Source organism: Asterias rubens, chromosome 12 (genome assembly GCF_902459465.1).
Source record: "Asterias rubens chromosome 12, eAstRub1.3, whole genome shotgun sequence".
Taxonomy (NCBI): Eukaryota; Metazoa; Echinodermata; class Asteroidea; order Forcipulatida; family Asteriidae; genus Asterias; species Asterias rubens.
Window position 1 is genome coordinate 8,120,647 of NC_047073.1, and position 25,102 is coordinate 8,145,748.

The following is a 25,102-nucleotide window of genomic DNA, read 5'->3' on the forward strand; positions in this document are numbered from 1 at the left end:
AGTCGACAGGTCAGCACTCTGGGCAACTCTTCATGATATTGGAGTCCCTGACCGTCTACTCGGCCTTATCAAAGACCTTCATGCTGCTACCACTGCCAAGGTTCGCCAAGGAAGAGATGTCTCTGAACTCTTCCAAACACAATCCGGCGTCAGGCAGGGCTGCATCCTAGCACCCTCTTTGTTCTGCCGTGCCATGGACTGGACTCTAGAGAGGGCTGTTGCAGATTCAGGCATCACCATCGGTCTACATAAGTTCTCAGATCTGGATTATGCAGATGACGTTGTTCTATTCAGTCACAAGTCCGAAGATCTGACAAATTCTCTAGAGTCGTTCCAGAGCGAGGCCTCAAACCTGAAACCTCAACATCTCCTGGAAGAAAACAAAAATTCAAATTCAGAAACCAAATCAGAACAATCCCTCATCTCATATCCTGGTCAGCGGTCAATCTGTAGACGTTGTCGAGGACTTCATCTACCTTGGCAGTAAAATTTCAAACACAGGACGCAGTGGACCCGACATCCTCAGACGGCTTGGCCTAGCATCATCTGCCATGAGTAGCCTTCGCAGGGTCTGGAGGCTGAAGAAGCTAAAATTAACTACAAAACTCTGTATTTACCGGACGTGTGTTATCCCTGTCCTGTTATACGGATCAGAGACCTGGACCCTCCTCAAATGCGACTTTGGCCGTCTAAAAGCATTCCACCTACGATGTCAGAGATCCATCCTTGGTATTCGCTGGTTTGACTACATAAGCAACAACGAAATCATCGGCACAACACAATTCCCCTCGATAGCCTCTCTAATCCTTCGCCGGCAGCGTGCCCTCTTCAGCCACATTGTGCGCCTGGATGATAACACCCCAGCCAAGAAGGCACTCAACATCGCTATAAATGCCTGGAAGGGTCGACCCCCAGCCACCGGCTGGACGAGGCCCAGAGGTCGCCCAAGAAGTCCCTGGATTGCTCAACTAGGTCGACCGAGCAAGGTAGAGGCTATCTGGAACCAAGCTGTTCAACATGGACATATGAGGTCAGCGCGACGGACCAATGTTGTCTTTGCGGCTGATTGATTGATTGATTGATTGGTCCATTAGACCGATCCATTAGGCTCCGCCCACGACGCACGTGTGAGCAAGAACACGTGCACCTCTCCCATGCATGTCGGACCTTATTTGTCGGACCTTCGTTGCGTTGTGATTGGTCAATACGCAATGGGGCGGAGCTTAATGGATCGGTCTAAGATGGAGGGGGACTGGTGCATAACATACAAGAATTGGAGATCTATGGAACGCGGGATCTATTTTCTCTCGTTCTCCGTGGTGGACTTTTTTTTAAAGTGACCTAAGACCTGCGCAATTTGTCCGATGGAGGTTGTGCAGATGATACACGGCATAAAGAAAAAATACATCTCAGCATATTATACAGCAATATTAACAAGCGTACCAACATGTATAGCATAAGCTCATAATCATTATTTTTATGTTGCATTATTCTACGTCATCTGCCTCATAAACAAACGTTGTATACCACTATCTTTGTATTTACTATTGGTAAACAACAGCTCATTGGTGTACAGATGCGAGGCCCTTACTATCGTGAAAGTCTTCCCCCACCAACAGTCGGGCAGAAAGGAATGAAAAATAAAACAACAGTTTTACTCTTCAACTATTTTTTTCGTTAAGTTCTGACACCATAAAATCACTGTCAGCGAGCGGCTGCATGCAGTAAAGTGCGTGGATCCGTTTGGCGGAAAAATACCCAAAACACTTTCAAATTTGCCAAGAGATTCATATTACACAGCAGGGGAAAAAGAATGGCTTTGTATAGCATTTGTTTTATAAAACAAACGACATATCTTTTTGTATTCAACTTTCAATGTACACTGCATCATTGAGGGACAACATGATCAGTATATAATATTTTAAGTGAACTTATGACTGGATTAGCAACAAGTGCGTTGGATGGAACTTTAAATAAAAAGTACACTTATAATCTCTTTTGTGGGAATGATGGCTCTGAAAAGAGCCGATTAGGTATCGACACATTTTGAACAGCATACTATGCTCCACTAGATGGCCTCATCTTCCCTGGGAAATCAAATACGCTTAGAATGTTGTTACCGTCGCCTCGCTCTTCCCGTTGCCTTGCGAAAGCTCGCTATTAAAATAAGCTGGAGGAGAATGACTCAAAAGAGGCGCTCTCAGAAGAAGTTTGTACACAGTTTGCCATAATTATGGGGGGGGGGGATCTCCGAGTAACAGAATCTCCTGCCACACCGGGCTGCACAGCGATGCATTACGTTAAAGTAACACGTTACCTTAGGTGATCCGTTGAGTTGGTCTTTGAAAAGCGTTTGTAACTGTTTGTTATAAAATTCATTATGGTTAGAAAGATGTTTTAAAAGTAGAATACAATGATCCAAACAAAGTTGCCTCGAAATTGCATGGTTTTCCTTTTAGTTTGTGAACTAAGACGGTCGGCCATTTATCTGGGAGTCAAAAATAATTTACTCCCTATGGCTGACCGTGTAAGTCAACGAGGTGAAAGGAAAACCACATAATTTCGAGTGATACTTGTGTGGATCATTAAATTCTACTTTAAAAATATCTTTCTAATCATAATGCATTTTATAACAAACGGTAACAAACAATATTCAAAGACAAACTCTTCCGATCCAATGGAACGTGTTCCTTTAACTGCAGTAAAATCGATTCCATTAAAGGACAGTCCTAACCACCTCAGCACAATAAAAAAAAAAAAAAAAAAAAAAAATCAGATGCCAGCTGTTATTAATATGGCATCAGACACGCAATAATAGCCCAGTTTTCTATGGTTCCATACTGGTTTGTATTATAGGCTGCCATGAATCTGAAAACAATTGAACTCAATCCAATCAATGGATTTATGGACCAATCGAAAACACAATGACGTAGTCCGAGTGAAAGGAACAAGTGACAGGATGGAGCAGTTCGCCTAAAGTGCATTTTTGAAATTGTTTTTCGTTAGCATCACACGGATTTTTCTTCTTCAGAATGCCGGGGAATTTACACAAGAGTAAGACCACTCCGGATGGATGTTATACCAAAGGGTGGAGATGCTTTCTTTTAGGGCTTATTTTATTCCTTTGCATGGAGTTGAGTTGCATTATTTTAACATATAAGCCTGGTGGAATGCATGTATTTTGTAACCAAAACAACCAGACTGAGTGCAGGCGAGCGCCCTTGATGCTCAGTGTGCCTCGGTGCTCAAATTTATCACACAGGCTTACTCTGGATTCTAGAGGAAAGAACGAGGATGTGTCAAAAGGGATGGTTGTTCTGCCTTCATGCCACAAGAAATGGGACATCAATTGTACTAAAATCCTACAGGGAAACAAGGAGGAGATCCGACGTTCGGTCAGACTGCTTAATGTTTGGCGCCTCGATCCCAAGCGACCGACAGATCCGTTCATGCCATCGGATAACGAGGTACGGACATGGACGCATGACTGTGATGTATTCAAGAGAGCTAGACACTACCGGAGACAACCCACGTCTGTGGAAGAAGCTGACTTTCCCATGGCTTATATCATCGTAGTCCATCGCGGTTCCGCCCAAGTGGAACGACTATTGAAGGCGATCTATCAACCCCAAAATATTTACTGCATACACCCAGATCGGAAAGCACCGGGCGATTTTAAAAGCGCCATCAAGGGGCTCGCGGATTGTTTCGAAAACGTGTTCGTTGCTTCGAGGACAGAGAGTGTAATTTACGCGGGATACACGAGGCTATTGGCAGATGTGAACTGTATGAGAGACCTGATTGGACAAAGGGCTTCTGGTTATGCCTGGAAGTACGTCATCAATTTATGTGGTCAAGACTTCCCCTTGAAATCCAACCTGGAGATTGTGAAAAAGTTGAAATCGTACAACGGACATAATGATATCTCGGGAAGTGAGCCATCGGGCGGGAAGCGGCTCCACACGACATACCGTTATGTTGATAAACCAGGAGGACCCCATAGGACCGAGGAGCGTAAACCCTCTGCTCCTCACAACATACACCTGAGAACGGGTATAGCTTATTACATTGCCACGCGGGCTTTCGTGCACTACGTCCTGACAAATCAAACTGCCATAGATTTTTTGGAGTGGACCAACGGTACGTACAGTCCGGACGAGACCTACTGGGCGTCACTTCAGCAGGTAGCCGGAACTCCAGGTGGACGGTACCAGCCACCGGGCGGCTCGGTCATCCGTTTCATTCGCTGGTACGGTAAATCGCCTTATCCAAGGTGTCGCGGGAAAATGATCAGAATGGTGTGTGTCTTCAGCATGGGATATACGCAGCATCTAACAAAAGTGAAACATCTTTTTGCGAATAAATTTGACTATGCGTTCGATCCAATCGCGCTGCAGTGCATAGAGGAGGCTTTCGAGTTTCGAACTCTGCATCCGGGTGCACCAAACTAAACAAGGTTCCCGTTATCAACCAATGTGAAATGTCAATTATTCCAAAATATTCGCATTACTCCCCACAGCCACGAGATAACAAACCGAATATATTTTCTGACAACAAAACTTCGATTTTTGTTTTCCTTCTAAAACTCTGGTAGATTAGCCGTTTGGCTTTTGATACATGCTCATCCAGAACAGAATACCCCTTGAACGATTAGCCAGACTATTTCTTCGAAAAAATTACCCCACACCTATGTTAACCCCAATTGCTTCATTGCCTACGACAATGTATTTAAACAAGAATCAGTATGGCAGTGGAAACCCTATTTTTAAAAAGCATTATACCAGAAATAAAACAGTCGTCTTATCCTTGATCGACAAAAACCAAACCCAGGTGAGATGAATTGCATAAAACAGTCGTCCAACTTTAAAGGCCATCTTTTGAAACAGCCATGAAAACACCACGTGCAGCGAATTGCACGCGGTATGTACCTTTTGTATAATAGGTGAACAAAAACAGTTGGAAAATCACACCCAAACAAAGGATACTGTGAACGTTCAACTCCAGTGTTTCTGAACTCAGCTCACACACTGCAGTTGTATTCAACTTGTAGTGCATGTATTTGCGGTGTGTCATTGTGGAAATAATATAGCGTGTTTTACGAAAGTCTTCTACCGACGATGGGGCAGTTTTCACCGTCAAACAACATTGGGTTGATCCGCTATCTCGCCCTGGTGGTGCTGTGTTGCGTGGTCGTCACCGAATGTTCGTTAGTAAGGTTGGTTTGATTTGAGGAAGGTTGTCACTCCCTGAGATCTTTAAAGACACTGGACACAGTTAGTTATAGTCAAAGACCATTTTTTCACTTATTGTGTCCCAACATAAAATGATAAATCTGTGATGCTTTCAGATGTCTATTTAACGGGTCCAGGCCTGAAGTCTTTTAATATTTGAGTTAGAAATCTCCAAAACTATGTTTTACTAGTTCAGATGGTGCCGTTTCTCACAATGTTTTCCCACTAAGTGAGTAGTTAAGCAGGCGGATATACGGAAATTTTCGGATTAGCATAAATTAATTTTAATGAGGCGCTTAAGCATTACGAGATAGGGAAAAAATATGCGGAAAAGTGATCTGATTTGCATAAGGGGAGGAGTTAAAGCCGATGAAGGGGCGTAAGCGTTGGAGTAAGGGGGGAAATTTATACGGTAAAATGATTGTTTTTAAATGAGATGTTGATGAGATGTTAATGACTTGGAGATAATGAAGTGTCTAAAGTATTGGGGTCTAGGCTCGGAACATACGGAAATCTAGCCTGATCTGCATAGGGAGTAATGAGATGTTAATGAGTTGGAGATAATGAAGTGACTAAAGCATGGGGAGATAGGCTCGGAATTTACGGAAATCTGGCCTGATTTAAATAGGGGGTAATAAGATTGAAGACTGATGAGAGAATGACGTAATGCTGACGTACGCAAAAAACAAGAAGGGCGCACGGCATGGGGTCGGAACTGTTGAAAAAGAACCGTTGGTGGGAGGGGGTAGTTCTGAAAAGAACTTTTGGTGTATAAAACAACCAACTTACCCCCAGTGTGTAGCGAAAGTTTGATCTGAGATCGTGTCTCGTAGCGCAAGATATCTGCTAGAAAACTACCACAGATAGGTACAGAAAATTAAATGGAGAATATAGGAGAGCACAAGCGCTAGTGAGTGAGGGTTTTCTTTCTTTCCAGCAAACACCTGGTGTTTGACTCTCGAAGAAGTTCCCATTGTGGGTCTGATTAAATAATTGAAACAGGTCAGTCACCTTTCCCCCCGTCAATGTGACGTAGGTGTTTGCTGGAAAGAAAGAAAACTATGTGGATAATTATTGGACGCCTTGCAGCGTCGTATCCAAGCTAATCGTTCACCCGCCCGTTTAACCAAAAAAGGGCCCCCTTTTGGTCTGCTGGATCTAGGGTGATTTAACTTGTTTGCACGCGAACCATAAGAGAGTGTCAAAACTCAAGCGTATTTGATAACAATATTTATCAACACTAATACGCTAAGTGTAATATAATAACCAACTGCAATTTATTGATGACATCCTAAGTTTTTAAACTGTGAAAATAACACCAAAACCCTGTATTCGGTTTAAATCAATAATATATTATTGCCAGTTAAAATAACATTAAAATGGAAACACTCGGATTCATTTTCCAATTTATGGTTTCATATTTCAAGGTAGTTTCTTCGTTTCCTCTTGATTCTTTAATTGGTGTATAGGGTTCAATTGACTCATTTTAAGAGTCTCCGCAAACGACTGGGGCAAGCGGGGAAACTTCCGCAGAACTACCGCCCGAAACCTTGGTCAAAGTACGATAGGGATTTCATGAACACCGGTCCTGTACAAGAGCCTCTCCACAACTACTTTGATGTAAGTATTTACCCTGAAGTTGGCAAATGGTCAACTGGTTATACTGCTAGTTGAACAATTGATGGTATATATACCCCTTAAAATTCTAGTTCATAAATACCTAAGACAGTTTCGCTATTCCTATTGGTGGAGAGCGCGTCACGTGGGGGTGTTTAAACCTTTTTATAATGACCAGTAATAAGTGTTGAAACATGGGCGTGACACGCGAGCTTACACCTGTGTTTATAAGACAGTTTCTTCATTCCTATTAGTCGAGAGCAACGGCTGGAACAGTTGTGCCACATCATGCGATACGCGCGACGCGCACAGCATTCCATTGTAAGGAGTTGTTAACCCGAGGGCTTTACAGTTTCATAGCTGGAGGGGAGTTGTGTTGAAAGAAATCATTGAAAAATTAAAATGTTTGCATTTATTTTTATTGTTGACAAAAAGTGTTGATGTTTTTGACCGAAAAGGTATTTATGAATGGGAATCAAAGCGTGTTGAATCAGTTTTCAACTAGTGGTTTAAACCCGCCGAGGCCTGGTTCTTGACAATTACTCAACTTTGTCTCGGTAAAATTATCAAGAACCAGGCATCGGCGGGTTTAAACCACTAGTTGAAAACCTCTTCACCGCACATTGATTCCCATATTAATTCTCTGAATTAAAATAAATAAGTACAAAACAAAAACATCACTCACAAAGAGCTCTATATGACACTATTTCTTCCTATACAAAATAGACAGAAATACACATAGAACATAATGTGCATTCTCTTTGCTCAAAGCCAGAACAAAAAAAGAGAGTGAGCCCATTGATCATTGAACTAAACATTTAAAGATGAGCTTGGGTTTCCTACAATCGGAGCTGTGTATTAAAAGAGTTGACATTGAGGGACCAACTTTCTTAAAGGCAGTGGACACTATTGGTAATTACTCAAAATAAGTATCATCATAAAACCTTTCTTGGTTACGAGTGATGGGGAGAGGTTGGTAGTATAAAACATTGTGAGAAACAGCTCCCTCTGCAGTGACGTAGTTTTCGAGAGAGAAGTAATTTTCTACGAATTTGATTTCGAGACCTCAAGTTTAGAACTTGAGGTCTCGAAGTCAAGCATCAGAAAGCACACAACTTCGTGTGACAAGGGTGTTTTTCTTTCATTATTATCTCGCAACTTCTATGACCGATCTCGCAACTTCTATGACCGATTGAGCTCAAATTTTCACAGGTTTGTTATGTTATGCATATGTTTGGATACACCAAGTGAGAAGACTGGTCTTTGACATTTACCAATAGTGTCCACTGTCTTTAAGACACGTAATTGATGGATGCCCATTTCGAAACAGCAATAATGTAGCTTCTCCTGTCTTGTATAGGCCCTAACCCACTTTGCTGGCGTGACAATTCGGTGTCGCATGCAATTATGTCCTTTATGCAATACTATCCGCGAACATTATGTACAGTCATGTACATGTCCACCGGACGGTTTCTGCATAGTGTCGGACACGATTGCATATGCAAAAGTGTCCGGAGCGGACAGTATAGCACGGCGGACACAATTGCATCTGACACCGGCTGCATTTTGCTCAGTATTCATTTTTCTAAAAGGGACTGCGTGCTTATTCGTGGAGTCATTTTTGCCACTAGACTTAGTGTCTGCACAAATTATAGTTACACACAGCGATATTGCTAGACCGTCTTCAGTATTAAAGGAACGTTACAGAATTGGCAAGAAACAAAAATCGCGATGATCACAGATTTACATACAACTTACGCGGTCTAATTATGATGATAGTTGAAAAACATCCCTTGAAATATATCTGTCTGAAGTGTCATTTTTGATGAGAAATAAATAATCTAACTTCGCGTTTGGAGTTTATCGCTCAATGAGCGGTTTTATTCATTTTTATTTTGGCATCAATGCAATGCAAAATTGTTAATCGTTTTTTTTTTCACTATTCTCTCGTGACCCAGATGGCCGATCGATCTCAAACTTCTACAGGTTTGTCAGTTTTGTATATGGTGGATTACATAAAGTGCGTACACTGCCAGCAACTGTTTTGTTAACAAAAACCAATTCTGTAATATTCCTTTAAAATCGGTCACACAACTTGTTGAATAATTCAATACTGTGAACAGCCGTCTGGTCATTTGAACCGACCTTTTAAAACACGAATCTCTCAATCTTGATAACTATTAATTCATAAAAAACTTTAAAACTCTCTGTATTATATGCGCTATAGTCCTACTGTTTGGTTATACTTGTCAAACGGGGGCCAGTACAAAATTTGTTTGGTCCGAGCGCAGTTCAATGCCTTTTTTGTAGATGACCTATAATGATTGTTTACACAACAACCGCTTGGCAAAAGTCGTGACGTTATCATATCACATCAGATCAAAATGATGTTTTCACAAGGTTATTTTATGAATCACCGTGATACGACACGTTTAAAAGTACTGGACACTTTGACAATTGCCAAAGACCAGTATTACCACTTGGTGTATCCCAACATAAGCATAACATAACAAATCTGTGAACCAATAGTGTCCAGTACTTTAAAGGCTACATCTAACATACAATTATTTTTCATTTGCAACATGTAACTGGTAATGGTATCATGCCTAGTTTCGCTTAGCAAAATTATTCTAAGCTTTGTTTTCTAGTTTCAAGCAGCTCTTTGAAATCGGACCCATGGTGTTAAGAGTAACAGAAATAAGCTATTCACTGTTACTAAGGTTTAAAATCGCATCGAACCCCGGTACCATGAATACCATTGATTTGTTATCCACGACAGACGGGATCGAATAAAAAAAGTTAAAAAGTATAATAATAGTCAGAGACAATTATTGGAAAATGCTACTTCAATTTTTAATGAGCTTTGGTTATTCTCCCACAGGCTGAGTATTACGGAACTATCAAGATTGGCACACCATCACAAACCTTCTTGGTTATCTTCGATACCGGCTCATCCAACCTTTGGATCCCGTCATCCAAATGTCCATCTTCTGACAAGGCCTGCCGTTAGTATATCCCTTATTAAACAACATCTTCTGTCACGCCACCCCGCCCACCCTCCTCCTCCCTCAGATCAATGTGGTTAACATTCTTTTGTTTATCCTTTGTGTTCCTGCACTGAACAGTTTCCCAAAGACTTTGTACACAACTTTCTTTAAAGGCACTGGACACTCTTGGTAGTTACTTAAAATTATTGTTAAAAACTTACTTGGTACCGAGCAATGGAGAGCTGTTGAAAGTATAACATATTGTTGTGAGAAAAAGGCTCCCTCTGAAGTTAAGAGTTTTTGAGAAAGAGGTAATTTCTCACTCAAATAATTAAAGACTTCAGCTGAGGCATTTTATTACGCATCTAAAAGGACACGAGGTAATGCATCAAAGTTGTATTTACTTTCTCTTACAAATTCGATTAACCATTGAGCCAAAATTTTCACGGATTCGTTGATGTATGCATTTGTTGGGATACACAAAGTGAGATTACTGGTCTTTGACAATTGCCAAAGGTGTCCTTTAAGAAACACCCTGATGTGAAGACATTTTGTTTCCCCTTTCTTTGTTTTAGCCTTATTTGTTGATAACTTTACATTTTCTAGAATCACACAAGCAGTACGACCACTCGAAGTCATCGACTTACTATCCCAACGGCACGGCACTGGAGATTCACTACGGGACGGGCAGTATGACAGGCTTCCTCAGTACTGACATTGTGGATGTAAGTTGATAGGGTTTCAAACTTTGTACGGTGGAAGTATAAATACATGTAGAGAGGTTTGCAGTAACACCATCTCTTTTTGAGTAGTGTTGGTTCTGAAAAGAACCGATGGCTTTTCAGAACCAACATTACTCAAAAAGATGTATTCACATTGTTTTACCGCAAACCGGTGATGTATGATGTATAAAGTTTACAATTATATTATTAATAATTCCACATCCTGTGTCCCAGGCGGTGTCTGACCCGTTCTGGGTCAAGCTGCATGTTATCTCCGTCGATAAGTATTTTTTTGTATTGTATTATCATTATTCCTTCATGGTATTATCCTTAGGTATTTCTAGTATTGTCCTGCCCGCCTTCCCCTTTATTTATTTTAATAACTGCATTTCCGGTATTTACTTTGTATTGCTTTGGATTGTCCAGTATGCCCGGGTACCAACGTAGTGGGCGTTGGTTGCTAAATATATTCAGTGAACACCTTAGGCTCATTTCTGTTCCTGATTCCGTTGCGTTCTGTTCGAGTTTATTTTAGTTCTACTCAAACATGTTATTTCATAGCCATCTACCGATACCAGTGAACGCCCCAGAATACGGACAATGCATGACTTTCATATAGCCAATGATAGCCTTTCACGCGTGCATGTTTCATCAAAGCTGGCTGCCAATGCGGGGGGGGGGGGTCTATATATACTACCTTTTTCGTCGTAGTGTTATCTGTTGATAAAACAAGACAATAATTGTGGTTCACTTTAGGTACAAACTGTACAGGTCGTCAACCAGACCTTTGGTGAGGCGACGTCGGAACCAGGCGATGTCTTCTTGGATGTAGACTTCGATGGTATCCTCGGAATGGGTTATCCCACTATAGCCGTAGATGGCGCTACACCTGTCTTTAACTCCATGGTGCAGCAGGGACTCCTGGACAAACCTGTTTTCTCATTTTATCTGGACAGGTGAGGGCAAACTTTCATCAAAAGGACTCATCTGAATCTGAATTAAATATTTATCTTTATTTGTCTTTATATTATATTTATTTCAACTCTCGGGAATAAAAAGTACAATAATGCACATTAATTAGGTTAAAAACATTGAAAAATACAGCAAAGAGCAATTTAAATACACTAGGTTAAAAACATTGAAAAATACAGCTAAGAGCAATTTAAATGCAGTAAAGAAAAAGAAACAGCTAGAGCCCGAAGGATTGCCTAAAAGAAATACAGTTCATGTGAAGAGACTCTCCTCTCCAGCTGATCTTTAAAAGAACAACAATTAAGTAGAATAGGCAAAGCATCATAATGGAATCTCCTCATCAACTTTTTGCAAAGAAGACATTGGAGACATTTTCAGTTTTAGAGGTGGGAGGAAAACCAATATGGGGAAAAAACATACGTAGTCAAATAGAGACAGATGAACCTAAGTTTGGTCTGGGAATCACACCGGGGTCCACATAGGGAAAGACAGGTACAGAAACAACTGAAACTGACCTTCCTTGGACTGAGTGGAATCACCATCAAGAGTTTGGTATAAGCGCCTGTGGCTAATTTTAGACAAGGCCTCGTGGCTGATTTTAAAGCGGGCTTCATAGGCCTTCGCAGTGTTTCAGTTTACTTGGAAATACCTGAGCATTCCCAGCTTCCCAGCCACGCACGCAAAGAAAACTTGTGGAAGAATGAAAATAGTTAAATCTAAATATGTGTCCGACAACGAATAGTAAATAGCTACAAAAATTTGAACATTTACAACCACCGTGTGTAGTCTCAGGTCATGGTTATGACTGTTTTATCAGCCATAGCTTTTCGAAGATGACTTTTCCGCTGGAACATTACTGCCTCAAAACATTCTTAAAACATTGTACAAACTAAATGAGCTGTTCAATTGAATTTACAACAAACACAGATGAAAGACATTCAGAAAGTAATCTTTTCAGAACAAGCCAAAGTAGTGACTTATTTGGACGACCCACCTTTTGTGGTTTTACAGGAATACAAAAGACAGCAAAGGAGGAGAGCTCATCATAGGTGGTTCAGATCCCACATACTACAGAGGGCGCTTCACATACGTACCGGTCACAAAGAAAGGATACTGGCAGTTTGCTGTGGATGGGTAAGCCACTTGTGTTGTTCACATCCAGGGAAACAATTAAGGGTTTGGGTACTTTTTGTATGACAAAAAAAAAACGTTTACAGATTTACATTAATAAACTTACACGGTTTGAAGATAAAGCTTCCCTTAAAATGTTACTTGCTGAGGTACTGTAGTTTTTTAGAAATGAGAACACTATGTACAATTATTTATGTAGCACGTACAACTAATACGCGACTCTCCTGAATAAGCTATGTGATGTTATTTTTTTTTTCTCTCAAAAACTTGACGACTAATGATGCTGATACTTCTACAGCTAAAATAACATTACATATCTTCATTCACAGTGAGTAGGGATTCATGTCATGACAAAAAACTTGATCTACGACAAGTATCAAAACCCTTTAAAGGGAACTAAGATGTATGTTTTGTTATCACTCTTAAAATTATGGCAATACAAACTTTTGGTTAACTTAGAAGCCTAAACAGCAACTTCCGATTGTGGATAAAGCATTTTTGAGAAACATTTCACTTCGAAGTAATGATACTGAACAACGTTGTCCGTTTTTCTCAAGGCAGTTGGAAGTGTATACCGGTTTTGTAAACATCTACATGTATAGCCTTTTACATTTAAAGTGTTGTATTGATTTTTAGCTCTTCGTGTTATGCACTTAGTATTTCCAAATCGTCTTTTTATGTATGCGTGATGCTGAGGATCTTGGCGTAGGGTGATGTGCTGGGAACCTCTCCCCTCTAGCAGTTTTCTTTTAAATTACTTTTAGTTAATTTTAGTATCAGTATCTTATTATGTCATAACTGTTTTGTCATGCTGTTTTCTTTAAGCTTTGCTGCTCCTTTTGTTTTGGTTTAGATTTAGTATTTTTTTTTCTTCTAAATGGTTTATGGTTTTATTATCTCTGTACTAAAGGCCTATATGTGTTGCGTTTAACCAAATTGTTTTCCTTTTCGTGCTAATCGCTTTGAGGCTTATTTAGCATAAGGCGCTAACTGTTTTTTATATTTTATATTAAAGTTGAAGGACTGAAACAACATTGTTGCTTTTTTCTTCAATATCAATGATGCCTTTCGTTTTTCTGGCAAGCATTATTTTCCTAATTAAAACAGCATGGTCTGGTGCATTGTTCAAATAAAAGGGTTTCGGTAAATGGAAAGTCCATGTGTGGAGCTGGATGCCAAGCCATAGCTGACACTGGTACGTCACTGATCACGTGTCCTTCGGATGACTGCACCAAACTCAATGACTACATCGGCGCAAAGATGAACCCACAAACTGGTCAGGTGCGTTAAACTGGGTTGCCCATATTGCACATTGGTAGCTTTTTAGAAGTTTTTTTTCCCGGGGGGGGGGGGGAGCACACTTTTACTAAATTAAACATACATTCTCTTTCACGAAAAATATATACTACACTAATAGAGTAAGTCCCAATTCCTACAAATTTGGCAAGTTTGTGAACGTGTTAAACATGTTTTTAAGAAGTGCATCAGAGTTGAGTTATTTTGAACTTGGAGTTAAGATCTGAAATGCTAAGCACCATCAAAACCGCTGGATCAAAATGTTTTACCCTTTCCTAGATCAGGCTGACATTATGATTTTTCAAAGTGGGATTCTACGGCAGTTTGACCAATGTCTTTGTCGTGTTGACATGTATTACGGGACATACCGACTTGGGTAGTGCTACCTTTCTTGGTAAATAACAGCTTAATGGAAATAGTTAAGCTTGGAATATCTGTTTCTAAGACAATCTACCCTTCTATTTCCCTCTTCACTTCAGTTCATGCTTGATTGCAACACGATATCCAAACTTCCGGACATAGTGTTTGCCATCTCACATGTCAAGATGCCGCTCACGTGGAAGGACTATGTTATTATGGAGGTAGGTATTAAATCAGTTCTCTCTGTCCCAATGCACCATCTGGTCCCCTGTTTTCATCAGCAAAAACAAAGACAGGCATGGGCTCAAATATCTCATTGGATACAATGATCTCTGATCGTGCTGTTACGTTAGCTTTCCATTATCTGTGTGTTATGATTGGTCGAGCTTACAAGGTAAAATTGAGTTTATCAGTATCTACTTTCCATCGTCTTTATGCAATAATGTTGTGTAAATCTACATGGATAGCATCAGCACCAGAACTAGGTGTTTGGTCAATTTGCATGAACACAAGAGGGCGTTAAAAAAACATGTAGCGCTGAAGTTCAATGAAGTCAATTAATTATTTCCAAAACCAATAAAGTTCAATGAAGTCAATTAATTATTTCCAAAACCAATAAAAGACATTATCTCAAATAAAGTTAAATGTGTGGAGTGACGGTTCCGGTAGTTTTTCTTTTGTAAGTAAAACATATAATTATAACAAAATGTCTTTTATTAGTTTTTGAAATAATTAATTGAATGAATGAAAATTATAGGTTTTAAGCCATCAAATTTTTTTTGTACAAATATTTGCAGCCAGACTCATCCGGAGCTAAGACCTGTATGAGCGCCTTCACTCCCGCTGATGTTCCACCTCCCTTTGGCCCTCTCTGGATTCTTGGTGATGTCTTCCTGGGACGATATTACGCCGAATTTGACGTCGGTAACGACCGTGTAGGCTTCGCCCAAGCAGTGTAGATGTATCTCCTAGAATAATGTAGGTTGTGATCAAAGATTATGGAACGATGAATGTGCAAGATGGGCTGAGTTGTGAAACGTGCACTGGACGCCATTTCAGCAAGCAATAATTAAAGATGCTATGTCAGATTTTTGGCCGATTTGACCCCAAAATTTTGATTTAAAATTCGATAGGTATTTTGATGGGGGTCGATAAAGTTCCAAGCTTTCATTTGAGCCATTGCTCGAAAAAGTCCGCAAATTATTAGTAGCAGTGAAATAAAGTGCTCAAAATTAGTTTTTGTCGGGATCCCGACAATATATCATGTTACCAATTCTTATGTGTTTTATAAGAAACGTTTTAAATTGTTGTCATGGTTCCTGACCATTAAAAGTAAAAGTTAAACTTTCGTTAGGGCGGGTGATACTCTTTGAAATACCAATCACTAAAAAAAATCTATTTTTTAATGGTTGGGGCCAAAAATCTGCCATAGCATCTTTAAGCGGGAGATCCTCCCCGAACCGCCGATTTATGGGTGCGTTCGATTTAGCTTCACTGGGTCTACCCCGCGTTGTCACTCGGGTGAGCCCCTGACAAGAGCTAAACGAATGATCACTCACTGCTCCCGTAGTGACGACATGCACCTGGGGTCAGCCCCCAAGTGACCCACTCCACAAGGAGGGCACTGGGGGCTGACCCGGGTGAGCCCCTGGAATTACGTCAAAGTTATTCGAACGCACCGGGGGCAGACCGGGGTCGACCTTGGCAAGCTAAACGAACGCGCCCAATGGTAATCACATAATATCTGCTTGCTGAAATGGCGACTGTGTGTATTTGAAAACGATTCATCGCTACGAATCGTCCTGCAGGACTCGCATTAGCAATGGACTCGTATCATTATAGGGTTCACGTGTACACATTTTGGAGCGTCACTTGCCGCGGCAATAATAATGACAAAATTAACGTGTCGCTTATCAACCAATCAAATGACAATCTGTGATCTATTAAACTTGTTTTTCACTAAGTCACGGGACACGTTGGGTATGGTATCTAGCAACACAGCCATATATTATTTTTATTTAATCATCCAATCATTATTAATACATCAAACAAAATAGTGTACAAAGTTTGACTGGGATCAGAAAGACGAGAAAACAGATTAACAGAAAAAGTCAATAAATAAAACTTAACATAACTGCATTGACCCCCTGTTAAACAATCACAACAAAATATATATATATATTTTTTTGTTTACCCTTACACCGATGTGTGTTAGCACTAGATACTCAGTACTTTCCCGAGTCATGTGAAAAAAATATCGCATGCATATTACCCGGACGGGATTCGAACCTGGCAGGTAGTCTAGTTGGTAAGACACTGCTCTAGAATCGCAAGGGTCGTGGGTTCGAATCCAACCCGAGTAATATGCCTGTGATGTTGTTTTCACAAGACTCGGGGAAAGTACCGAGTATACAGTGCTATAAACACACATCGGTATATGCTGCTGGGTAAAAAAACCAAAATTAATATTCTTCATCCCGATGCAAATTTAACATCTATAATTACTACAAAGTTGTAAACTCATGTTGCGTAGTGACAAATCGAACGTCTGAAAAGGTTGAGCAGTGTGGTAAATTTATATAATTTTAATAATTAAATGTCCAAACAATTTGCATAGAAACAGCATAATCGAGTTGTCATTTGAGTGTAGAATGAAAGACGTCATCGGGGTGGCAAATTGGATGTAACATTAAAGTAAAATCAAACACAATGAGGCCATCAAGCAAAATATTTTAATAGCAAAGTTAAGGTTCAGCAATGTCAGAAACTCGATTTTCACTAGGTGGCAATTCCCGATTTTAGGATTGATTGTTTTGCTCAGTCCAACTTTACAATAAACTCCAGGGTAGATTTTCCTTCACGGTGGTTAAATGTGTACTATTTTATTTTCAAATTATTTTTATTACAGTTAATGTTGCATTTTATTTTGCTTATCATGTTTATTCACAAAGGATTGCAAGTTCTTAATTTCAAACTCTTAAATGCGGTTGCTAATACAGAAAGTGGGGTTCTCTCGTTTTGTGATTGTTCTTTCATATTCTTACTTCGTGTCCAATTCAAAACAGGTAATAACAAATAAAGTGCGCCACCAATTAGTGGTTGGAAAGGGAAAGCAGTTTTCGGTGGAACTTAATTGAAAGGTTACTTATACAATTTAAAATCAAACTTAAATTCTTAAAATTTTTGTATACAAAAATAACTCATTGCCCACATTATAGACAAGAGTTTACTTCTACCAAATCTTTTGAAACAATAACTATTCCAAACCAAACTTTTCGAAGCTCCAGTGTATGCCTTTTTAGCCTCTGACTACCACACAAAATAAAGCAGGAACCGTTTTTATTGTGCTGCTTTCCACGGAATTCGAAGCTAACGTTCCCCAATTAGCACCTAATGTGTTAGGGCCCACATTTCTTTCCAAGCTGTGTAAAGTGAAGTGCAAACATGCAAAAAATTAATATTTTTTGGTTGCTTACTGTTCACCAGTGATATAAATAAAGAGGCATGAACATATAATAACATATCCCATATCAAGCTTTTATGTACGTGCTGAACAATTATTTACAATGAAATCATATTAGGGAACTATAACCCCCTTATAGGATTCGTACAACGAGTCCTCCTTTTATCCAAGGTTTTTTTCTGCAAATTTAAATTGCCATGCTCACAAATTTTCCCGATGTTTTTGTTTGTTTAAAGGATTCCCTTTTTTTAATCGATTTAAAAAACAAAAATTCTCCATTAAAAAGCACTACGACGATGGCAATTTCGTAGTGCATAAAACAAATTGCGAGCCGGTTTAGGATTTGTAAACACCAATCGTGAAATTAGCTTAATTTTGTTCTCGTCAAATAATGACATTTAAGACAAAAATATTTCAAGGGATGCTTTCTACTATCACACCATTAGACCTCGTAAGTTTTAGGTAAATCTGTGATCTTATATAGACGAGTTTTTTTCATACCAAATCTGTAATGTTCCTTAAAGCAGTAAACAATGCTTAATAGTTTTCTGCTTAGCATAAATGAGCAGGGATACCAGTCACAATCGTAATGGTAATTTTAGCTGGTTTCCTTATTCTGTAAGCATAATTTTAGTGTGCATAACTATTTCTTTGTGCTTAATCAGCTTTATGAAATTGGACCCTTGCTATGAGGTTACGTCAGCCTCGTACCCAGATGATACAATCTCACTGTGAATCTTCATTCCGGTAATTGGTCGTTAGAATCCACATCAAACTTAATTTTCAATCGTTTAATTGGGGAATTAATTATCTACGGTAGCCGCAACGCTGTCCTCTCTTGCACTTTTCGCACAGGTCACTGCGGTGAGGCTTGTTCAGGTCACTGTGGTGCTCGTCCAAATCGTCCTGTTCGCAGTCACACAGGTTGGTGGGTTGGTCACACAATGAACACTTCAGCTTCTCTACCGTGTGCGGTTTGACCATGACAAGGCAAGTCTTACACTCTTGACCGGAGGAAGGCTGAAATAATGAAGACAGAAGGGTAAATGAGAGGAGAGGAGGCAATTTGATAACCAATTTGATAAAACACGTTTTCCGACTGTACGTATACTTTTTAAAATCTAGTTGCCGTTTTAACGCCTCCGTTTTTTTAAGTTGTTTTTTTTACAAGTCTTTTATGGCAGGGGCCAACAAGGGTAACAAAACAAATTCATCAAAGCGATGTGCCCTCCCAGACCCCGCCTATTCAAAATGTAGAGCTGGCTTAGGCACACAAATCTACTGAGCACCGAACAATTTTGCTTACTGTAAAAAAAGCCTTTTTAGCGGTTAATAAAATATCATGTTATGTGCACAGTTTGTGACTGGTTCCCTCTGCCTATTTTTTGCCAATCAGATAATATCTAAGCATATATGAAATGGGACCCTGATCAAATAGCAGGGGATTCAAATTGTGTCCTGTTTAGTTAGAAACGGTTGCCATGTACCGAAAAAAAAACAAGGGTAACATTTTTTTAATTACGTTCCACCAGTTTAAAGGAACATTACAGATTGATAAGAACAAAACTCGTCTAAGATCACAGATTTACATAGAACTTACACGGTCAAAAAATTATGATAGTACAAAAAATCTCTTGAAGTGTCATATTTGTTGAGAAATAAAAAAACACAACTTTTCGTTTGGAGTTTATCGCTCAGTGTGCGATTTAACCATTATTTCTTGTATCGATGTCATGCAACGGTTTTTCACTATTTTCTCGTGACCCAGATGGCCGATCGATCTCAAACTTCTACAGGTTTATTCGTGTATGTATATGGGGGCTTACATTAAGTGCTTTCACCGCCAGCAATTATTTTGTTAGCAAAACAAAAACCAATTCATAATTAATGTTCCTTTAATTCGACCGAAAATCAAAGTTTGAGAGTTTGTGGTATCAACCTACAATATCAGTTCCCTTGTAACACCAAGCCCATGAGCTCTCCCATCCGCGTTTGCAGGTTGGGCACGTGAAGAACCCATATCGGCGCTGGTCACTACCTGGCATAGTTACAGTCCTGGGTTTGTGTCGACGAGGATTCTTCTTCTTGGCAAAGGAAGGAGTGCCGTGTGCAATCGGTCGCCTCTGGTTAATCAAAACAATTAAGGGTATTTTAATGGACGTTCAATTTGCATCGGGGATTAAGAATACTATAAGGAGGGCCCTTACAGTTACACCAATATAGGATTCGAACTGCCTCTACAGTTACCGGGCTACTTGGAAATCTCGGTAGTCTATGTGAAAAGGCATCTAGAATTCCAAGGTCGTGGGTTGCAATCCCATCTGAATATTATGCCTGTGAATAACACACATTGGTGTATTACAAGGATAAACAAAAACAGTGTGAAAGTAAGGGAATTTGCAGCTTCTTCAGTAGATTTGTATTGAAAATATTGGCATCAAAATCATTAAAATGAGGGCATGCAATGTAAAACTTCCGTGCACATGAACACATGACATCACGCGTGAACATCTCGTATAATTGTCTAGTTGGTTGAACTGTGTTTACCCATTACTGGCATTTTCAGCCACCGGTAAGGTCACTGGTACAGACTCCAGGATATTCTTCACTGATTTCGAGAAAGAAAAGCCTCGATTAAACAAACAAATGCAACAATATTCATGTCTTTTAAACGCACGTCGATATAGTACGCCGTGTTTGTTGACGTTTAATACCATAGAGCTATATATACTGGGTGCGTTCGTTTAGCTTCCCTAGGTCGACCCCGGTGTGTGGTGGGTTTTTTTCCCAGGACGAACGTGGGTAATTATCTGCACACGTTCGTCCTGGAAAAAAACACCGCCACACACCGGGGTCGACCCGGGGAAGCTAAACGAACGCACCCATATACCAATCTCTGGTCACGCAATCGGTCTATCCTCGTGTTCATGCATAACCTCACATAGAATTTGTACACACAAGTGGAGCACGAGTCTGTGGAATTCCCCCACTGTGACCTTTGTTTTTCCTTATTCATTATATCACCGGTCTCCATAAGGTGGTTAATATTAAAACATGTTTCCATTTAAAGCCATTGGACACTTTCCGAACAGAACAAAAATTAAAAGTTCACAGATTTACAAATAACTCACAGGGTTTACAGAAGGTAATGGTGAAAGACTTCCCTTGAAATATTATTCCATGAAATGCTTTACTTTTTGAGAAAACATTAAAACATTTATCAATTCTCGATATCGAAAATAACGGATTTATTTTAAACACAAGTCATGTCATGACACGGCGAAACTTGCGGAAACAATGGTGGGTTTTCCCGTTTGTTATTTTTGGCGAGCTGCTTTAGCAGAATGCGAGCCTATGTAACCGATTTTGTCTGTCCGTCCGTCCGTCCGTCCGTCCGTCCGCGCTCAGTGGAAATGTTAAAGTTTTTGGTTTAAGTTTCAGTCTTTGAGTTGAGTTGTTTTTGGTATGTACAAGCCTAAGTGAGATTGTTATATATACTTGCCAGTAATGTTTAGCTGTGTTTTCCGATAATGTTGAAGTTTTGGAATAAAACATTGTTAAATTTTTTTTTTCAGGCTCAAACATTGACATCTGGATTTTAAAGAACCAAACTCAAACTTAAACCTTAAAATTTTGAAATAATTTGTTTAAACAAAAATCAATCTCTCTGTCACTGGGTTCAGTTGAATGAGCTGAAACAATAAAAACCTTAAATGGAGATAACTCCTTATTGGAATGATGTACTGTCTTGAAACTTAAATCAAATATTGCTTCCTACATATAGATGCATATGAAAAGATAAAACTCAAAGAGTGTATCACTGGTTCCAGTTGAAAGAGCTGAAACAATGAAAACCCTAAATGGTCATAATTCCTTATTGCCAAGATGTTCTGACTTGAAACTTAAATCAAATATTGCTTCTTACATAAAGATGCATATGTTAAGATAAAACTCAAAAGAGTGCATCACTGGTTCTAGTTGAATGAGCTGAAACAATGAAAATCTTAAATAGTCATAACTCCTTTTTGCTATGACGTACTGACTTGAAACTTAAATCAAACATTGCTTCGTACATGTAAACTCACATGAAAAGATGAAACTCAAAGAGTTTAACACTGGTTCAAGTTGAATAAGCTAAAAACAATGAAAACCTTAAATGGTCATCACTCCTTATGTCTTGGCCCAAGACTATGGTGCTTGATTCTGGATAGTGTACTACGCGCGATTGAATCGCCAAAGCGCGCCCGCCACGGTACGATTTAGTTAATTGGACGGCTTGAAATCTAGACTACACTCTGCAAGCTATAGCTTCAGAGTGTAGTCTAGATTTCAAGCCGTCCAATTAACTAAATCATACCGTGGCGGGCGCGCTTTGGCGATTCAACCGCGCGTAGTACACTATCCAGAATCAAGCACCATAGTCTTGGGCCAAGACTACACTCCTTATTGCAATAATGTACAGATTTAAAACTTAAATCAAATATTGCTGCGTACATGTAGATAATATGAAAAGATGAAACTCAAAGAGGTTATCACTGGTTCCAGTTGAATGAGCTAAAACAATGTATCCACCCCTTTGACCATCAGTCATTGGGTCTATCTGGCGATCGGCAGCTCGCCATGGCAGCTTCGCTGTCTAGTATATATAAGTTGTGATACACAAAGTGTGGGCCTCTGAACAAAACTTGTTACCGATGTTGTGCGATTGCTTTATATTAAAGGTGTATTTACGAATAGGGCCCAATTTTATAAAGATTTTAAGCAAAAAATATTGCTTTGCAAATTCCTTTGCTTAAGCGAAAAATGAGTGGCCAGGGGCACCAGTTGCAGAATTGCAAATTTTAATAAAACAGCATTGAAGATGAAACATGCATACCTTTAGACAGCGATTTCCTACAACAGAAACAAGAAAATAACCAATTTGAATGAATACAATGAAACAGAGGAAGAAAAAAAAACACTAGAAATAAATTTGCACTGAAAGGCAGTGGACACTATTGGTAACTACTCAAAATAATTGTTATCATAAAACCTTACTTATAGTAACGAGTAATGGGGAGAGGTTGGTAGTATAAAACTTTGTGAGAAACGGCTCCCTCGGAAGTGGAGTACTTTTCGAGAAAGAAGTAATTTTCCACGAATTTGATTTCGAGACCTTAGATTTAGAAATTGAGGTCTCGAAATCAAGCATCTGAAAGCACACAACTTCGAGTGACCATGGTGCACCAAGGGTGTTTTTCTTTCATTATTATCTCGCAACTTCGACGACCGATTGAGCTCAAATTTTCACAGATTTATTATTTTATGCATATTGAGATACAGCAAGTGAGAAAACTGGTCTTTGGCAATTACCAATAGTGTCCACTGTCTTTAAGCCAATCAAGATTATATTTAAATATAATACAATTTATTTACAAAACAATTCTTTTTTTTAGTGGCCACTGTTTTAAAAACGAAATTCACACACTTTAAAATACAATAAATTCAACCCTCGAGATACAGTAAAAAATACAATCATAAAATTCAGTCAAACCAACTCATAATTTTGTGAGTTACCGACTAGTCAAAAATTTATCAATTTCTGACGTCTTCGAATGCGCGCGAGAATTGTAAGGAAATTCAAGGCTGCTTTGGTAAACAAGCCAATCAATCAATCAATACAATAGCAAGATAAATAGGGACTTCAATCAAAAAAGATGAATTTAACCATTTAAGAACGCAACACAACCATTTATTGACGCATCAGATATGCCAGATCAAATAGTATCAGACTGTCGAAAATTATTTTGTAAATGCAGTTTAAAATGAAAATAAAATCAACAAGTTTGCTTGTTAGCCAATGATCCCAGTATAATAAGTGCATCCCAAATTATTACGGGTCATACCTGGTAAATAGCGAAGAGCTTTCCAGACAAGTTGAGAACACAACGCTTAGCAGACATCTCCCACACTGACTGGGTTGTTGATCAGCAAGCATAGGATGCCTGTAATTATGATTGCGTGCTCGAAGGGAATTCCCCCTGAACACTAGGGTAGACGGGCGTGGCATGCAGCAAATAGCCTTTATTCAAGAGGCACGTAGCCTCTTAGCGTTTGTGTTTGTTCGTTGTGGGTGTAATGGGGTGCCGTTTGCGCATTGACTGAAGGCTAATGACAGCACCATGTTATTGCGTGCTAGGGGATTCCCCATGACGTAAATGGGAATTCTGATGAGAAATTTCGCAATCTCGGAGATCCCAAAAAAATATAGCTGACTGTTTGCCAATAACAGTCATAATAAAAAGCTTGTTCATTGTCAACTCTAAAAATAGAACGTTCGTTTTGAGTGCATTTCCTTTGTTGTAGGCATTATGGAATTTGGTACGCAGTCGTAGAAGGCCTAGCATGTCTTAAGAAAGATATTGCATCGCAAAATATTGTTAAAAAAAAATATAGGTAGAAAAAGGTAACCATGCAGCCACTTTTGAATTTGATACGAAGTCAGAGTGTTAGAAGGTCTATCTAATTGCAGATTTGTCTTTGAAAAATATCTAGAATACAAACAAAACCGTGCAGCTATTTTTAATGTGTGTGTTTAAGTGCTGTTGTTCTATGTGCTATTCTTTCTATGTGAAAGGACAAATCTGCACTTTGGCCCTGGGCTGTTGATACACTTGTTTGCCTATGAAATGAATCCCTACTCACTGTGAATGAATATCTATGTAATTGGTACATGTAGAAGTTTCAGCTTCATTACTTTTTGAGATTTTGAGAAAAATTAGGTCACAGAGCGATGTTTTCATGACAGTCACGTAAGTATCAGTACTGGTAAACGCGTTTACATGCTCAAAAGTAACCATTTAATTGGAAATTTAAACTTCGTCACTTTTATACACAGTTCGCCATAATGTGTGTGGGTGTGTGGGGGAGGGGGGGCACACACAGAATCTTCCCGGGTGTGGGGGGGGGGGGGACACACACAGAATCTTCCCGGGTGGGGGGGGGGGGAGCACACGCATAGTCCCCTGCCACACGGGTACCCCGATGCCGAGTTACTCATCTCCTAAGTCGAACATTACATTTGTGAAATTGTTTCGCTTATTTCTCAAAAAAAATTACAGCACCTCAGCAAGTAAATACTTGTTTTAAGGGAAGCTTTCTACCACCAGTATCTTCAAACCGTGTCGGTTTGATGCTAATCTGTGGACATTGTGTTTTAGAACTCGTACAAAAGTACCCAATATCTCTATCATGCCATGGTTGTGTTAAGGACACTGGACGCTATTGGTAGTTGTCTAAGACCAGTCTTCTCACTTATCGCAACATGTATCTCAACATATGCAT

General features: G+C 39.5%; 4 protein-coding genes across 6 annotated transcripts; 3 read left to right on the plus strand and 1 right to left on the minus strand.

The window, feature by feature from the left end:
* Nucleotides 1–551: 551 nt before the first annotated feature.
* LOC117297731 lies at nucleotides 552–1,070 on the plus strand. The gene has a single exon (XM_033780880.1). It carries the CDS (start codon nucleotides 552–554, stop codon nucleotides 1,068–1,070), a length of 519 nt encoding a protein of 172 aa, XP_033636771.1.
* Nucleotides 1,071–3,308: 2,238 nt separating this feature from the next.
* Nucleotides 3,309–4,451, plus strand: LOC117297732 (beta-1,3-galactosyl-O-glycosyl-glycoprotein beta-1,6-N-acetylglucosaminyltransferase-like). Its single transcript, XM_033780881.1, has one exon. It carries the CDS (start codon nucleotides 3,309–3,311, stop codon nucleotides 4,449–4,451), a length of 1,143 nt encoding a protein of 380 aa, XP_033636772.1.
* Nucleotides 4,452–5,029: 578 nt separating this feature from the next.
* Nucleotides 5,030–15,428, plus strand: LOC117297648 (lysosomal aspartic protease-like). 2 transcript variants are annotated; one of them, XM_033780788.1, is made up of 9 exons: nucleotides 5,030–5,215; nucleotides 6,701–6,851; nucleotides 9,730–9,853; nucleotides 10,442–10,560; nucleotides 11,314–11,513; nucleotides 12,541–12,663; nucleotides 13,797–13,941; nucleotides 14,436–14,537; nucleotides 15,114–15,428. In XM_033780788.1, the coding sequence occupies exons 1-9, from the start codon at nucleotides 5,118–5,120 to the stop codon at nucleotides 15,273–15,275; spliced, it is 1,224 nt and encodes a 407-aa protein (XP_033636679.1). In that variant the 5' UTR covers nucleotides 5,030–5,117; the 3' UTR covers nucleotides 15,276–15,428. The 2 variants fall into 2 exon arrangements, with proteins under 2 accessions (XP_033636679.1, XP_033636680.1); XM_033780789.1 differs by having other exon boundaries at nucleotides 15,118–15,235.
* A 2,404-nt stretch (nucleotides 15,429–17,832) lies between these two features.
* On the minus strand, nucleotides 17,833–23,769 carry LOC117297883 (ZAR1-like protein). 2 transcript variants are annotated; one of them, XR_004519921.1, is made up of 4 exons: nucleotides 23,665–23,757; nucleotides 22,656–22,672; nucleotides 19,723–19,902; nucleotides 17,833–18,799 (listed from the first exon to the last, which is right to left on the minus strand). XR_004519921.1 is itself a non-coding variant. In XM_033781057.1 (3 exons), exons 1-3 carry the CDS (start codon nucleotides 23,719–23,721, stop codon nucleotides 18,587–18,589), a joined length of 450 nt encoding a protein of 149 aa, XP_033636948.1. In that variant the 5' UTR covers nucleotides 23,722–23,769; the 3' UTR covers nucleotides 17,833–18,586. The 2 variants fall into 2 exon arrangements, 1 of the variants encoding a protein (XP_033636948.1); XM_033781057.1 differs by lacking the exon at nucleotides 22,656–22,672 and having other exon boundaries at nucleotides 23,665–23,769.
* Between the last annotated feature and the right edge of the window lie 1,333 nt (nucleotides 23,770–25,102).

Bases quoted from the DNA above. Each gene is read 5' to 3' on its own strand.
- LOC117297732 (XM_033780881.1), top strand. From the start codon at position 3,309: ATGGTTGTTCTGCCTTCATGCCACAAGAAATGGGACATCAATTGTACT.
- LOC117297648 (XM_033780788.1), top strand. From the start codon at position 5,118: ATGGGGCAGTTTTCACCGTCAAACAACATTGGGTTGATCCGCTATCTC. The intron at 11,514-12,540 runs GTGAGGGCAAAC...GTGGTTTTACAG, and splicing joins TTCTCATTTTATCTGGACAG to GAATACAAAAGACAGCAAAG. The intron at 13,942-14,435 runs GTGCGTTAAACT...TCTTCACTTCAG, and splicing joins TGAACCCACAAACTGGTCAG to TTCATGCTTGATTGCAACAC.
- LOC117297883 (XM_033781057.1), bottom strand. From the start codon at position 23,721: ATGTCTGCTAAGCGTTGTGTTCTCAACTTGTCTGGAAAGCTCTTCGCT. The intron at 19,903-23,664 runs GTATGACCCGTA...TTGATTAACCAG, and splicing joins AGCTCTTCGCTATTTACCAG to AGGCGACCGATTGCACACGG. The intron at 18,800-19,722 runs GTAGGTTGATAC...TCATTATTTCAG, and splicing joins GTTACAAGGGAACTGATATT to CCTTCCTCCGGTCAAGAGTG.
- LOC117297731 (XM_033780880.1), top strand. From the start codon at position 552: ATGAGTAGCCTTCGCAGGGTCTGGAGGCTGAAGAAGCTAAAATTAACT.